This window comes from Arachis ipaensis, chromosome B07, assembly GCF_000816755.2.
Source record: "Arachis ipaensis cultivar K30076 chromosome B07, Araip1.1, whole genome shotgun sequence".
NCBI classification, from domain to species: Eukaryota; Viridiplantae; Streptophyta; class Magnoliopsida; order Fabales; family Fabaceae; genus Arachis; species Arachis ipaensis.
This window is the reverse complement of record NC_029791.2, coordinates 118678151-118690667: the sequence shown is the minus strand read 5'-3', so window position 1 is coordinate 118690667 and position 12517 is coordinate 118678151. Positions and strand designations below refer to the sequence as shown.

The following is a 12517-nucleotide window of genomic DNA, read 5'->3' as shown; positions in this document are numbered from 1 at the left end:
ATGAGGAAGTTGACGTGGATTATATGGATGAGGATGACACAAATGTGGAACCAATGTTCGATTATCACGACTTCGATGAAGGGTCTAACATTGACTCACTCGAAGACATTGAGATGATTGAATTTTGGAACATCAGGGATGAAGATGTATGTCATTTTCACTTTTCTGATGTCGACATTGCATTTGAGTTCTACAATAGATATGCAAGGACAAGAGGCTTTAGTGCTCAGAAGAACAAGACTAAGAAAAGTCTTGCGGGCATACTTAAGTTGAAAAACTTTGTATGTCATCGCGAAGGATTTAGACCACAAAATAATTATGACATTGAAAAATGTAAGAAGAAACCCATGCCAGAGACAAGGTGTGGCTGCAGTGCAATGATGGAGATTCATGTAGATGCACCTAGTGGTCATTGGTTTATTTCTTATTTTTCTGATGAACACAATCATCCGCTTTTGGATCCTTGGTTGACTGGATTGCTCCCTGGGCATAGATTCATGTCCGAGGCTGATATTGGCCACATGGTTAACATGAAAAAGGGTGGGATTAGTGTTGGGCAGATATATCGGGCATTAGCAAATCAGGCAGGTGGCTACGAGTATCTCTCTTTCACGCAAAGGGACATGTACAATAAAATAGCAAAGCAGAGGCGCCAATTACCCGGTGATGCATATGCAGCTTTGAAGTATCTAGAAGATCAAGCAACAAATGACCCTTCTCTCTATTATAATCATCACATGGATGCCGATGGTACTTTGTGCAATTTATTCTGGTGCGATGGTCTCAGGGCAGACTACTCATTATTTGGCGACGTGATGGCTTTTGATGATACCTATAAGAAAAATAAATATGTGTCCACTGGTGGTATTTTCTGGTGTCAATCATCATAATCAAACAATTATCTTTGCTGCTGCTTTAATTTGCGATGAGGAAAAAGACACATACAGGTGGTTGCTACAACAACTGAAGGTAGCAATGAATGGGAAAGCACCTGTTTCGGTGATGGTGGATGGTGATCTATCAATGAAGTTCGCCATTGAGAAAGAGTTTCCTAATGCACATCATAGATTATGTGCATGGCATCTGATGCAACAAGTAACAAGTAACATTGGCAAGCCCCAGTTTACCTCCATGTTTAAAAAGTGTATGCTAGGCGACTATGAAATTGATGTATTTCGTCAAAAGTGTTTTGAAATGGTTGAGGGATTTAGTGTCAAAAACAAGAATTGGGTCCTAGATATGTATAAAAAGAGACATTCATGGGCAACTGCACATATAAGAGGGAAGTTTTTTGCTGGTTTTCGGACTACTTCTCGGTGCGAGGGATTAAACTCGATCATTGCAAAGTATGTCAACTCAAGGTACAATCTGGTTGAGTTCATTCAACACTTTAATCGTTGTGTCGACCATATAAGGTGGAAAGAGGTCCAGGATGACCTCGCCTCTGTGAATGGGAGACCCAGTATGCAAACCTATTTTCAACAGTTAGAGAGGAGTGCTGCCAATGTTTACACCCTATCAATATTTCATATGTTCCAACCAATCCTTGTACGGGCTGCATCAATGAAGGTAATAAATATGAGGCAAACTGGCTCTTATGTGATTTACTCTGTCGGTTTGGACCAAACGCCAAATGAGATGTGGCGTGTATTCTGTTGTGACATTGAGATGGAATTCAATTGTTCATGTATGAGAATGGAATCGCTAGGCATACCTTGTGAACACATAGTTTGCGTCTTGGTGCATGAAGATATAGAGGAGTTGCCAAGGTCATTAGTGTTGCCTCGGTGGACCAAGACTGCCAAAGTGGGTTTGCAAAATGCGGTCGGGCTTCATTGGGATTCTTTGATGCTAAGTCAGTACGGTTGTTTGATGGATTGGTTTAGACAACTAGCCAACTTTGCTTGCCGAGATAACGAGAGATTTATCTTTACACAGGAAATGGCTATGAATTTGTTGAAACAATTTAAGGAGGAATATGCTGCACAAAAAGGGGGGGTCAATGATGCAGATAATGTAAGAGATGGTGTGCAAGTGGATGCTTCTGGAGCTGGGCTCGCAACCAATGATCTCGGACATAGCATGCCAAGGGACCCAAGAAAATGTAAGACAAAAAGGGGGGCTTCACAGTCCAATAAAAGAAAACATCGATGTGGACAGTGTGGCATGGAGGGCCACAATCGAACAACTTGTCATGTTCGTCGTGGCATCTCACAGTCAGAAGGCCTTGGAAATGACACATTTGATAATGACTCGGATGACCACATGAACATTGAAGATGACTCATTGGTAAGTATCTTTACCAATGAGGTATGACAAAGTTTTATTTGCTGCTTATTAGCTAGTACTAATAATATTATATTGCTGATATTATAGGTATATGATGAGAGTGCTTCCTACAGTAGCAATGAGGTGCTGTAATAAGGTATGGTTAATGCTTTAATTTCTGGTATCCTCTAATTTTTAGTTGATTTGGGATTGGTGTAATTTTTAATTTATTTCTTAACTTCTTTGATGAATTCTGCAGGTTCAATGGGTAAGCCAGTATGTCATTTTGAAAATTTTCTTTATAGTTTGTTTTTGTTTGCAAATTAATGTTTATGTTTATATATGTTGCAGTTAGAGTATTCACAAGCCTCCAAGAAAATGCACCAAAAAGCGGTATCCTTGCTTCCTTTATTTTTTCCATCCCCACTAATCAATTTTTCTGTCATTATTATTGTTACTTCCATCAAAGCAATTTTTATACTGTTCGTGTTATTTTATCAAACGAACATATGAAGTTTTTACCGTGTTACATTAGAACAAATTCATTTCAATATTTATGTTTTTGGTGGTCTTTTAATTTAACTCTTTAGTAGTACTGCATTCGTATCTTAATTATGTATTTGTGACTGTTTCCTTAATTCTTTTGAAGTTGTAATGGGTTCCGCAATTAGTGTTGCTACAAATTTCACACTCCTAAGCCAGATATTGTTCTACCAAAAACCAAGGGTCACTGAGAAAGAGAAGAAAACAAAATAGAAGAACTATACAAAGTCATGTATACTGCTACTTCCGAGTTCCTCGTGTTCATCTTTCAACAGGTGCTACGTCCTTGAAGCCATACTCAAAATTTTATCACTGTTGAATTGACCCTTTTGAACATTTACCTTTTTTCAACTGCTGATTCTTAAGGTAGCCAACTTAGGATGGGTAACTGGGGGACTTAAATGGGTAATTTCGGAGAGTGATGTAATATTTTTTTTTTTTGAGTATTTTAATTGATTTCATGTAATCTTTTGTTTTGGTATTAACTTAATGCAATTTTAACATTTCAAAAAGTTTTTATAAGGTATTGTATAATTAGGATCAAACAAGTGGACAACACTGATATAACTTTAAAATAATAGTTCATATAATATAATATTATATGAAATATACATCTAAGCAGCATTAAAGACCCAGAACCCCAAAATTTTAAATAATTCTTTTCAATTTAAATAAAGATGTTATGGGTGTATCATAAGCCACCATAATTGAAACCTCTCGTTAACATCTGACCGTATCTTATTCCAATCTCCGGTGACGAAATCCAATGCTAAATACATTCTACTCCTTTCTTCATGCAGCTGTAATTTATTTTACCAAACGTTAACACATGTATTAGTGTAATTAAAGAGGGAAATTGTCTATGTTAAAAGTTACCTTTGGAGGGACCACATGAGTGAATTCCTGTTGCAAATCCATCCACTGCATAACCCATACAGCTGAATCATTGCTGTGTGAAAATGTATCATGCAGAACAACATAAGGAAGTCGAAATAAGTATATATATAATATTAAATTAAATAACCAACAATTTGAATAATTACCTATTTGAGCACCTAGGAATACCTATTGCTTTACGAACTTCCCAACCCTCAAAACTCACTATTTCTTGTATACCACATTTTGCATACTTCTCTGAAAATATTATCTCAGAAAGAGCCACTCCCTGTAATAAGAATAGTGTGCTTTATTATTCGAGGTAATGTTATTATTAACTTTGTTTCTATAGTAGGAGAACTTACTATATTTCTAATATGATGCTTGCGTGGTTCATCATTTTCAACCTTACAGTGAGAGTCTAAATGATAAAGTATTTTGTCAGAGATGCTCATTACCATTAGATACCAGTGATCATTATCCTTGATTGGGACATATATCTGTATAACAAATACGATGTAATATGTATAAGTACAAGTTTGAGTACTTTTTATTATAATAAAAATATTCCAATAATTAATGAGAACTTACAAATTGAAGGTCACGGGTTAGTGGCATATAATGTGCATATTTTTCTAGTAGGTCATGATCTTCCATATGTAACGTAACGTCATCCTGGGAATGTTTGAGCACAATGGTTATTTATTTTACTTAGTTAATATCCAGAAAATCAAGATTTTGACTTACCGCAAATGATGGTGGAAGGGACCAAACATTTTTTAATTTGGTCATGCTAATATTTGATGTTATCTTCAATGCCATCAGCTTTATTACCAGTTCAGACACTTGCTTTCCAGGTACGAGACAGAACAGATCTTCTCTAGTTGCAGTTGTATCGTGAATATGAACCAAATCCTCTCTAACACAAAGCCAACACGTTATCAACAGAGAGAACTAAAATTAAAAATAAAAGATTAAAAAAAATGCTCACGCTATATCATTATCAGCAGCAAAGATGTACATAGCCATGTTGACCAAATCCTCACTCAACCTCATATCTTGTGGTGGTTTGAATGAACAGTTAAGATTCTGCACAAAACGTAAAAGTTATCCAAAATATACGTATTTGAATATTATGCCAATAATTTTTTTTAACTAAACCAAATACCTTTGGGATAGAAGTGTTCTTGAAAGCCATTTTTTTTTGTTTCGCAGCGGTCGTTAACCGTTCTTTGTCTATGGTGAAAGTTAAAGACCCTTTGCGTACTCTAGTTTCCGCCATCTTGCTTGATAGTTGACCTTTGTGCTCAATTTTTGGCATTTTAGCTAGTCGTGCAAACGCCATATTTTGGATAGATGGTGGATTATTAAACCTTGCCAATTTGTCCTTTTGCCTTAGAAACGTACTCGGAAGTTCTTGCACAGTTTTATTAGTTTTGCTATTTCTATGAATACCGAATCTTGACTTTGGCTTCGATTTTTCTTCTCCATCCAGGCATGTTTGCATGCCTTTGTAGAACGATGATGGCAGATTGTGCAAAATCTCAACGTCCTTATTCTTGTCGGATAAATCCGTGAACACACAATTTTCGGACTTTACTTGCAACGGGCTAGAGTTTTTCTTCGTTACATCATCACAGGGTTTATTCTTCATCTCATATAGGTCCGTATTGTCGAATTTCTCATGCGTCTCATCAGTTTTACATTGAGGGGCGGTTAATTTATCAAGTGACTTCTTCGCCATCCACATTGCCTTCTCCATCTCATCAACTCTCTTGGATAAAGACTACATTATAAAATAGAAAATTAGCATTGGTATATATAAATAACATTGCAATATTATCATGAGTTGGATATATTACCTCTATGGCATGTAGTATTTGTTTCAACGGAGAATTTTCAATAATTTTCATCGAAGAGGATCCAATGTGATCGTCTACTACTTTTTCTTCCATTGCTCTATTAGATTGTAATTTTAGTTTTAGTAGAGAAAGTTAATAGTGTTCTATGCTTGAGCGTTTACATATATGAATAAGATTATGTTTCACACAACTAATTCTCTTTTAAAATTTAAAATTAAATTTGATAACAAAAAATTGTCATTATACTTTAAATAAAAAAAAATATATACCCAAAATTAAAATAGTTTCCACGGCATACATTACCCAGCCTTTATCTTGTATTAAATTAATAATAAATTCTTGTTTTATAATTCTAATATTATCTTTTTGAAAAAGATAATATTAGATTTTTTTATGCAATCTTATTATTCTTAACTTCTTATCTTCTTACTCTAATTAGATAACTTTTAAAAAAAATGATAAAAATAAAATATCTTAAAATTTGTATTATTTTTATCTTATCTTATCTTTTATAACCGAATTTGCTATATATTCATCCTAAGGGGTTATATGATACCGTACAAGACAAAATACTACTATCTGAGTGAGTAGTAGAAGATGGCTCCACCGAAAAATATGCAGTTCAAGAGTATGTTTAACGATATAACAAAAAGGATAGAAAATTTAGAATCGGTCATTCATGTTCTACACCAAAAAATTGATTTGATCATGGGACAACAGAAAACTTCCACAAATAGTAGTTCCATGTTGGATCCTACTGTAGTTGTGCATTCTTGGGAAAGTACAAAAACTAGTGATCTTACTGGTATTATGCCAATTCAACCCAAGAAGTTATTCCACTTGGATATTACTTGTGAAGCTACAACTCCACCTAATGGACAATCACATGTTAGAGTAGGAGCTGTACTCCCAAAGGTAACTTTAATTTTTTTCTTCTTTCGTTTATTTATTCTTTTTTCTTTATTTTTTAGTGTAACCTTGAAACTATTTTTTTCATCTTCAGTGGTGGACACTTGTTGCATTTGAGCCTACTGCTTCGATGATGTTAAACGAATCTCAAGTAGTTGTTGCAGTCTATATTTTTTCGGATACGTTAGATCCGTACGTGTGGTTAATGATTATGTGTATAATGTAATGGTATAAAGATTCTATGCTTCTCCCAGCTAACCACTTTATGAATTTGGCAGTTCTGAAGAGTTGGTAATCTCAGATGAAAAGGGTTACAGAAGTACATTTAGATGTCTTGTCCCAGAGAGATGTGTCGAATCACGAGTAAATGCATATTATTCTTTTTCTTGTAATTATATTTTTAAGCCCCTATTTACCAATAAACATGTTTTACATATAATTGTAACATATTGTAGGTTATAAACCTAGTGGCACTTATGATGACACGTATATTTCGACGTAGGAATGAAGATCCAATTTGCTGGTTCATGCCTACACATTTTGCAGTAAAGTTATCCCTATAATATAAAGAAATTCTTAGTTAATATTTTGGTCTAATAGTTTGATTGGATATACTAATTTAAAAGAAGTTCTTTTTTCTAGACTAACCCATGCTATGTACTCACACGGTAAAGTGTATTATTAAATTAGCAGTTCAAAAATAGTTGTTAAATTGAAAGCATATTTTCATTTAACAATATTTATTTGTATGCAGCGATATGCTTTAAGCGACAAATATATACCGGCAGAGGTTATCTTTGATTTCCTTGGAGCATATATGTCACTGAAAATTAGCCACGTCATTAGGGTACGAGTGACCAATTTGTTTTCCATTAATGTACTATTATCTATTTTTAGTGTTTATAATGGTTTAAGGTTTATCGCAGGTGTTTATCCCTATCTGTGAGGAACTACATTGGTATTTGGTTATTGTTGACTTTACGAGTCGTCGCCTAATCATATTGGATTCACTGCCTTCTGTCGAAAAACATCAACAACGCAAAAGGAACGCAATTAAAGTGGTAATTATTTGTTCTAAATCAGTACTCAATGATTTAGAATCACTTAACAACTTAACAATTTAAATAACCATTTGCTGTAACTAGTACTCTTAGTCAATTTAACTCATTTACAATTCACTTTTTTTTGTGTCATGAATTTACTCTTGTACAGGCAACTTATTTAGAAGCGATGTTAGATGATCATATTTTTAATGATGATAAGTCTAAAGTTATAGATTGCTCCACCTTTTGGCCTATCACACCTTTTGGCCTACCCACTCAAAAAAATAGATCGTAAGTCTATTATATAATTTTTTCTTTTAAATATCATTACGTTCAATAGTTTATATCTTATATGGATATAATAACTATTTGTGGAATGCTTTATATCTTAAGAATGATAGCGGAATTTGGGTGACCAGTTGGATGAGAGAATGTACTTTACCAGATAACTTCAATATTCAGGTCATATTTATAACAAAATATTTTTAACATAATTTTTTCAACACACTTCTAATTAGAATTATATTGTTGGTGCTCTAAGCAGATTAACGACTCCACACGAATGAGACTTGCCGTGGATCTGGTTTTAGAGGAGTACAACGATTTGTGTCTCGTAATAGAAGAAAATGCTTGGCAATATAGGACCAAGGTGGAAGTAGAGCATGAAGACATTTAGAAATGAGGAATTATCTTTTTAGATATTTTTAATATTTTTTTTGAAAGACAAATTACTAAGCTATGTTTCATTAGTTTTTACACTAATTTATCTTTCTATATATTACAATTCTATATTACTAATTTCCTTTACTTTATTGGTTAATATAAATTATTCATAACCTATATATTTTATTTCTGTAAATAACGATGATATATATAGAGAAGAAAATGTGTTTCTATTTTCTTATTAAAAAATAGAGAAGGTGAGTGCAATATATATAAAAGTGAAATGAGAAGTGAGAACAGGTTTGATCTGTATATTAATAAGCAATTCGACCATTACAAGACAATGAAAGTGGCATCATCTGCATAAATATTATCCTTCCCAAGTTCAGAATCCTTGTCCCAAATAAGCTTTTGTTACTATATTACCCTATTGCATGACATCTAGTAGAAGAGTATAGTTTGATGGCCCGAGATTTTGAAAAGGCAGGCCTCTGCGTCACGCCACTGTGAAAGGCTGATGTATACATAAGAGAGATCATGCCATACTTCAACTTCCAAATTCCTAATCTGATCTCTTTTGTCCTGTCACCAATGGTATGGAAAAGGGTAAGGACCTTAAAGCAATATGACTATGAAAAAGTATTTTGGGATTTTTTAGCTGAGACTTCTTTTTTCCCAGGACAACAAATGACTCGGTCCATTTATGAATTTTGGACCGTGTGGATTTTGGAATGCCAGGCCAACTGCAGAAGTAATGCAGGTCCCTGACGCTTATGAAGTTGGCCTGGAATTCATTTGCAATTGCTTTTGTAAACAGGGTTTTGCCGCAGCCCGGAGGGCCAAAGAAAAGAACACCTTTGGAAGGCGACATGCCAAATTTCTCAAACTTCTCAGCATGTTCCACCGAGTATTGAACCGTCTATAAACATTAAAATAAATCTCTTATATTAACAAATTGTTGAAAACATACCTAATATACAACACATTTAAGATTCGGAATATGAAATCAAGATGTATACCTGATGAACCAGATGAGCGATTTAGGGCCGCAGAAACCTCTTGTCTTATTGAGCGTGGGAGGCGTGGTGCGGCGGCGGAAGCAGGGCGAGGCGGAAGCGGGGCGAGGCGGAGGCAGGGTGCGGCGGCGGCGGAGGCGTGGCGCGTCGGCGGAAGTAGGTGGTGGAAATTTGCAGCAGAGGAAGGGTATGAGAATGGCAGGGATTGCAGTTGTCTGAAAACCCTAACTACTTCTCTTCTCTGAAATGCCCCTGAATCTGAAATAAGAAAAAGAACGGGGATGGCAAAATTAGGGTTTTTCAAGAACTCTAAGGAGGGTGGAGAGTGAGGGCAGAGTTAGGGAAGGAGAGAAAGGCTTCAACCTGGTTGATGCTCTTCAAAAATCAGTAATCTCTCAGTTTTTCGTACCAAAGAAGGGAAAGGAGTCAAAATTAAAAACCAATAATTTGAGGGATCAAAATCTAATTAGTAAATTTTTCAAAAAAAAAAAAACGGGATATATTTTGTAATTATTTTACTGTAGGTTAATCATACTCCCACACAAAAGTGGGAGTAAAGAATCCATGGCCTTATACATTACATAGGGATGGATGACAAAATTCGCAAAAATAAAATAAATTTTTTATTTCACTTTTTCTACTATTACTATCGAACGCGCCACAATTTTCGGCTTCGATTAAGCGAGACTATAAGGCATACAACCACGTTTGTGTTTACAAATAAAAAAATAAGGCAAACAACCGACTCTCCCTGCCTGGTCCATCCTCCACTGGCCCAATCAACCCAACTGCCTATACCCAATTAGGGCCCTACAACAGCATTGGCTCGGCTGGCCTCGACCTCAACTGTGGCTAACCTTGCCTCTTGCCGCCTAACACCAATGGAGAAAGAAGACATTTACACTCCTCCAGCAGAGCTCAATTGTTGGGCCTGTTGACTGCCTTCCATACTCCTTACTTCAATGTGCTGCACAATAACTATAACTCCTTACATGTTGGCCCTTCCAATACTTTAAATTAAATTTCTACGATAAAAAGGCTTGACACACTGCAGTTTAAAAGTACAACGGAACATCAGATCCGTTTCCTATCTTTTAATATGATCCACATAAATTCAAACCTTAATAGTAGTAGTCAAATAGCTGATAAAACTGTTAAATATGTATATGAGTAAATAGTGTACACGAATTTATAATATCTTAGATTGGAGAAAAAAATTAATTAAGAGATATTTAAACCTCTAAACTTGACAATTTGTTATTTTCCCTCATATTTGAGAAATTAAAAATTTTAGTTTCTTCCAAAAAGTTATAATATGTGCAAATGAGACTAAATGAGTTCATATCTTATTGCATAAAAAAAGTACAATAATTTCATTTCATTCGATTTCAATTCACATCCTCTTATTTATTTTAGTTTTTATAATTAGTGTAAAAAATATCTAACCACAATTTATATTAATACTAATGTAATTTTAATTAAAATTGATTTACAAAAACACATTGATTTAACCAATGTATATAATTCTAGATACAACAATGTATATATCAAAATCAGTTATCAAAATTAATTACTAATATAAAATAGGATAAAACACATAGATAAAAGAAATAGCATCTAATATTACATAAATATCTTAAAACTAAAACGTTATATGCATGTCTTATTTTTTCAATGTTTATATGTAAGTCGAAACCACCTAATTCGATTTACTATGAATTGGGACCTCACTTTTCTCTCTTCAAAGAATATTGGAAGAAAATGGAAAGAATGTGTGAAAATGTAATTTAAAACAACAAAATTTTGAATTGTATATATAGGTATAGAAGTAATAAATTGAAGCCACCCAATTTGATTTATTATGGACTGGAATTCAAAGTCTCCTGTTTCGATTTAGTAACGTTTTTTCCTACTCATTCGAAATTGTATATCTCTATTTACCTTTTTGCATACTAATTTGAATCTTACCGATTCAATTCACCATGAAAAGTCCTAAATTGAATTTTCCTGGTTTAATTTACATAGAAACACTAATAAGACATGCAAGTAACATTTTCGATTTCAAGACATTCGTGTAATATTAGATGTCATTTCTTTTATTTATGTGTTTTACTTTTATCTTACAAAATATATGTTAACAGAATATAAAATACATATTAATAATGAGTTAANAGATAAAAAATTGAAAAAGGGTAGAAGATTGTATGCTCATCGTGGATGGGTTACGTTGAAGTTAATTAGATGAAATGAACGCGGTAATTTAATTCTACAACTACGGTTAGTAGTCAAATCCCATCCCAAATCAAATGTGATCTGTAAGTTGACCCCACAAAAAAATCTGAGCTGTATGTTTTAAACACCGGGAAAAGTATTTAATAAAACAAGAAAAATTAAATAAAGTCTTTGCTTTGCTAATAACAGATGGAAGTAGCTAATAAAAGCCTCTATATATATATAAACAGGCACCACCAATATTTGGGTTTCCATGCATTCGTTCACCTCTCTTTGTGGACGTTGTTACTCTTACCCGTATTCTCTTCTACCTCCCTCTCTTTCTTTCTTTCTTTTTCTCCTTCTTCTCATGGTGGAAGCTTCCTGCGTCGTTGGCTTAGATTCCCTTCGTAAATTATGCAAAGCCTACAAATCAATCTTCAAAAGATGGTTACGTCGTAAGAAGCAACGATTTTCATCCTCAACGAGAAAATACAACCAACAATCTCACAACCATCTTCATCATCAGGTAATCACACAAATAGGGTTATCAAATATGTGATGATATATTAATACTAATACATAAAGATTTAGTTTAGCAATATGTTACCAAAACGTCTTCATAATAATCTAGGTTTTCCATGATTAATTAGCTTCATTTTGCAGCTGATTTAATATGAAAATTCATGTGCAGTTATTTTTGTCTGAAATTGATAGTTAAAAATTATTAGATTATAATTTAGTCAAATATCAAATTATTTAACGACTCTCGATAATTAATTTTATACGAAGCCAATTGCACCTGAATTTCTACTTAAATGGATTTAGAAATAGACACGTCAATGAAAAATCTATTTTGATCCTTGCAACAGAAACATTTTGATGAAGCTAGCGAAGCGGGTGCCTGCTTCAATGGAAACAATGACAATTTCAGATCGAATAACGACGATGGTTCTAGAAACAACAATAATGGTCCATCAACGAGTTCAAGAAGATTATCAAGCTTGCATTCACAAAGACATAGGGCTAGCAGAAGCTGTGAATCCATACCCGCATCACTGTTATGGAGCAAAAATGGCAGCGGTTGCAACAGTTTCAACCTACCGCCGCCGCAACTCTCGAGAAG

The 12517-nt window shown here is 34.2% G+C and overlaps 2 protein-coding genes across 2 annotated transcripts; both read left to right on the top strand.

Annotated features, from left to right (window-relative positions):
* Positions 1180-2441, top strand: LOC110264391 (protein FAR1-RELATED SEQUENCE 5-like). Its single transcript, XM_021106373.1, has 2 exons — positions 1180-2289; positions 2377-2441. The coding sequence occupies exons 1-2, from the start codon at positions 1195-1197 to the stop codon at positions 2419-2421; spliced, it is 1140 nt and encodes a 379-aa protein (XP_020962032.1). The 5' UTR covers positions 1180-1194; the 3' UTR covers positions 2422-2441.
* Positions 1524-9425, top strand: LOC107607817. The gene is made up of 12 exons (XM_021107970.1): positions 1524-1654; positions 6236-6464; positions 6553-6650; positions 6737-6821; positions 6914-7003; positions 7213-7305; positions 7385-7519; positions 7671-7792; positions 7903-7963; positions 8046-8114; positions 8982-9071; positions 9156-9425. Exons 2-12 carry the CDS (start codon positions 6258-6260, stop codon positions 9423-9425), a joined length of 1320 nt encoding a protein of 439 aa, XP_020963629.1. The 5' UTR covers positions 1524-1654; positions 6236-6257.

Coding starts and splice junctions, on each gene's coding strand:
- LOC110264391 (XM_021106373.1), top strand. CDS start 1,195: ATGGTTGAGGGATTTAGTGTCAAAAACAAGAATTGGGTCCTAGATATG. Junction 2,290..2,376: donor ACATTGAAGATGACTCATTG/GTAAGTATCTTT, acceptor CTGATATTATAG/GTATATGATGAGAGTGCTTC.
- LOC107607817 (XM_021107970.1), top strand. CDS start 6,258: ATGGGACAACAGAAAACTTCCACAAATAGTAGTTCCATGTTGGATCCT. Junction 6,822..6,913: donor AGAGATGTGTCGAATCACGA/GTAAATGCATAT, acceptor AACATATTGTAG/GTTATAAACCTAGTGGCACT. Junction 7,306..7,384: donor AAATTAGCCACGTCATTAGG/GTACGAGTGACC, acceptor GGTTTATCGCAG/GTGTTTATCCCTATCTGTGA.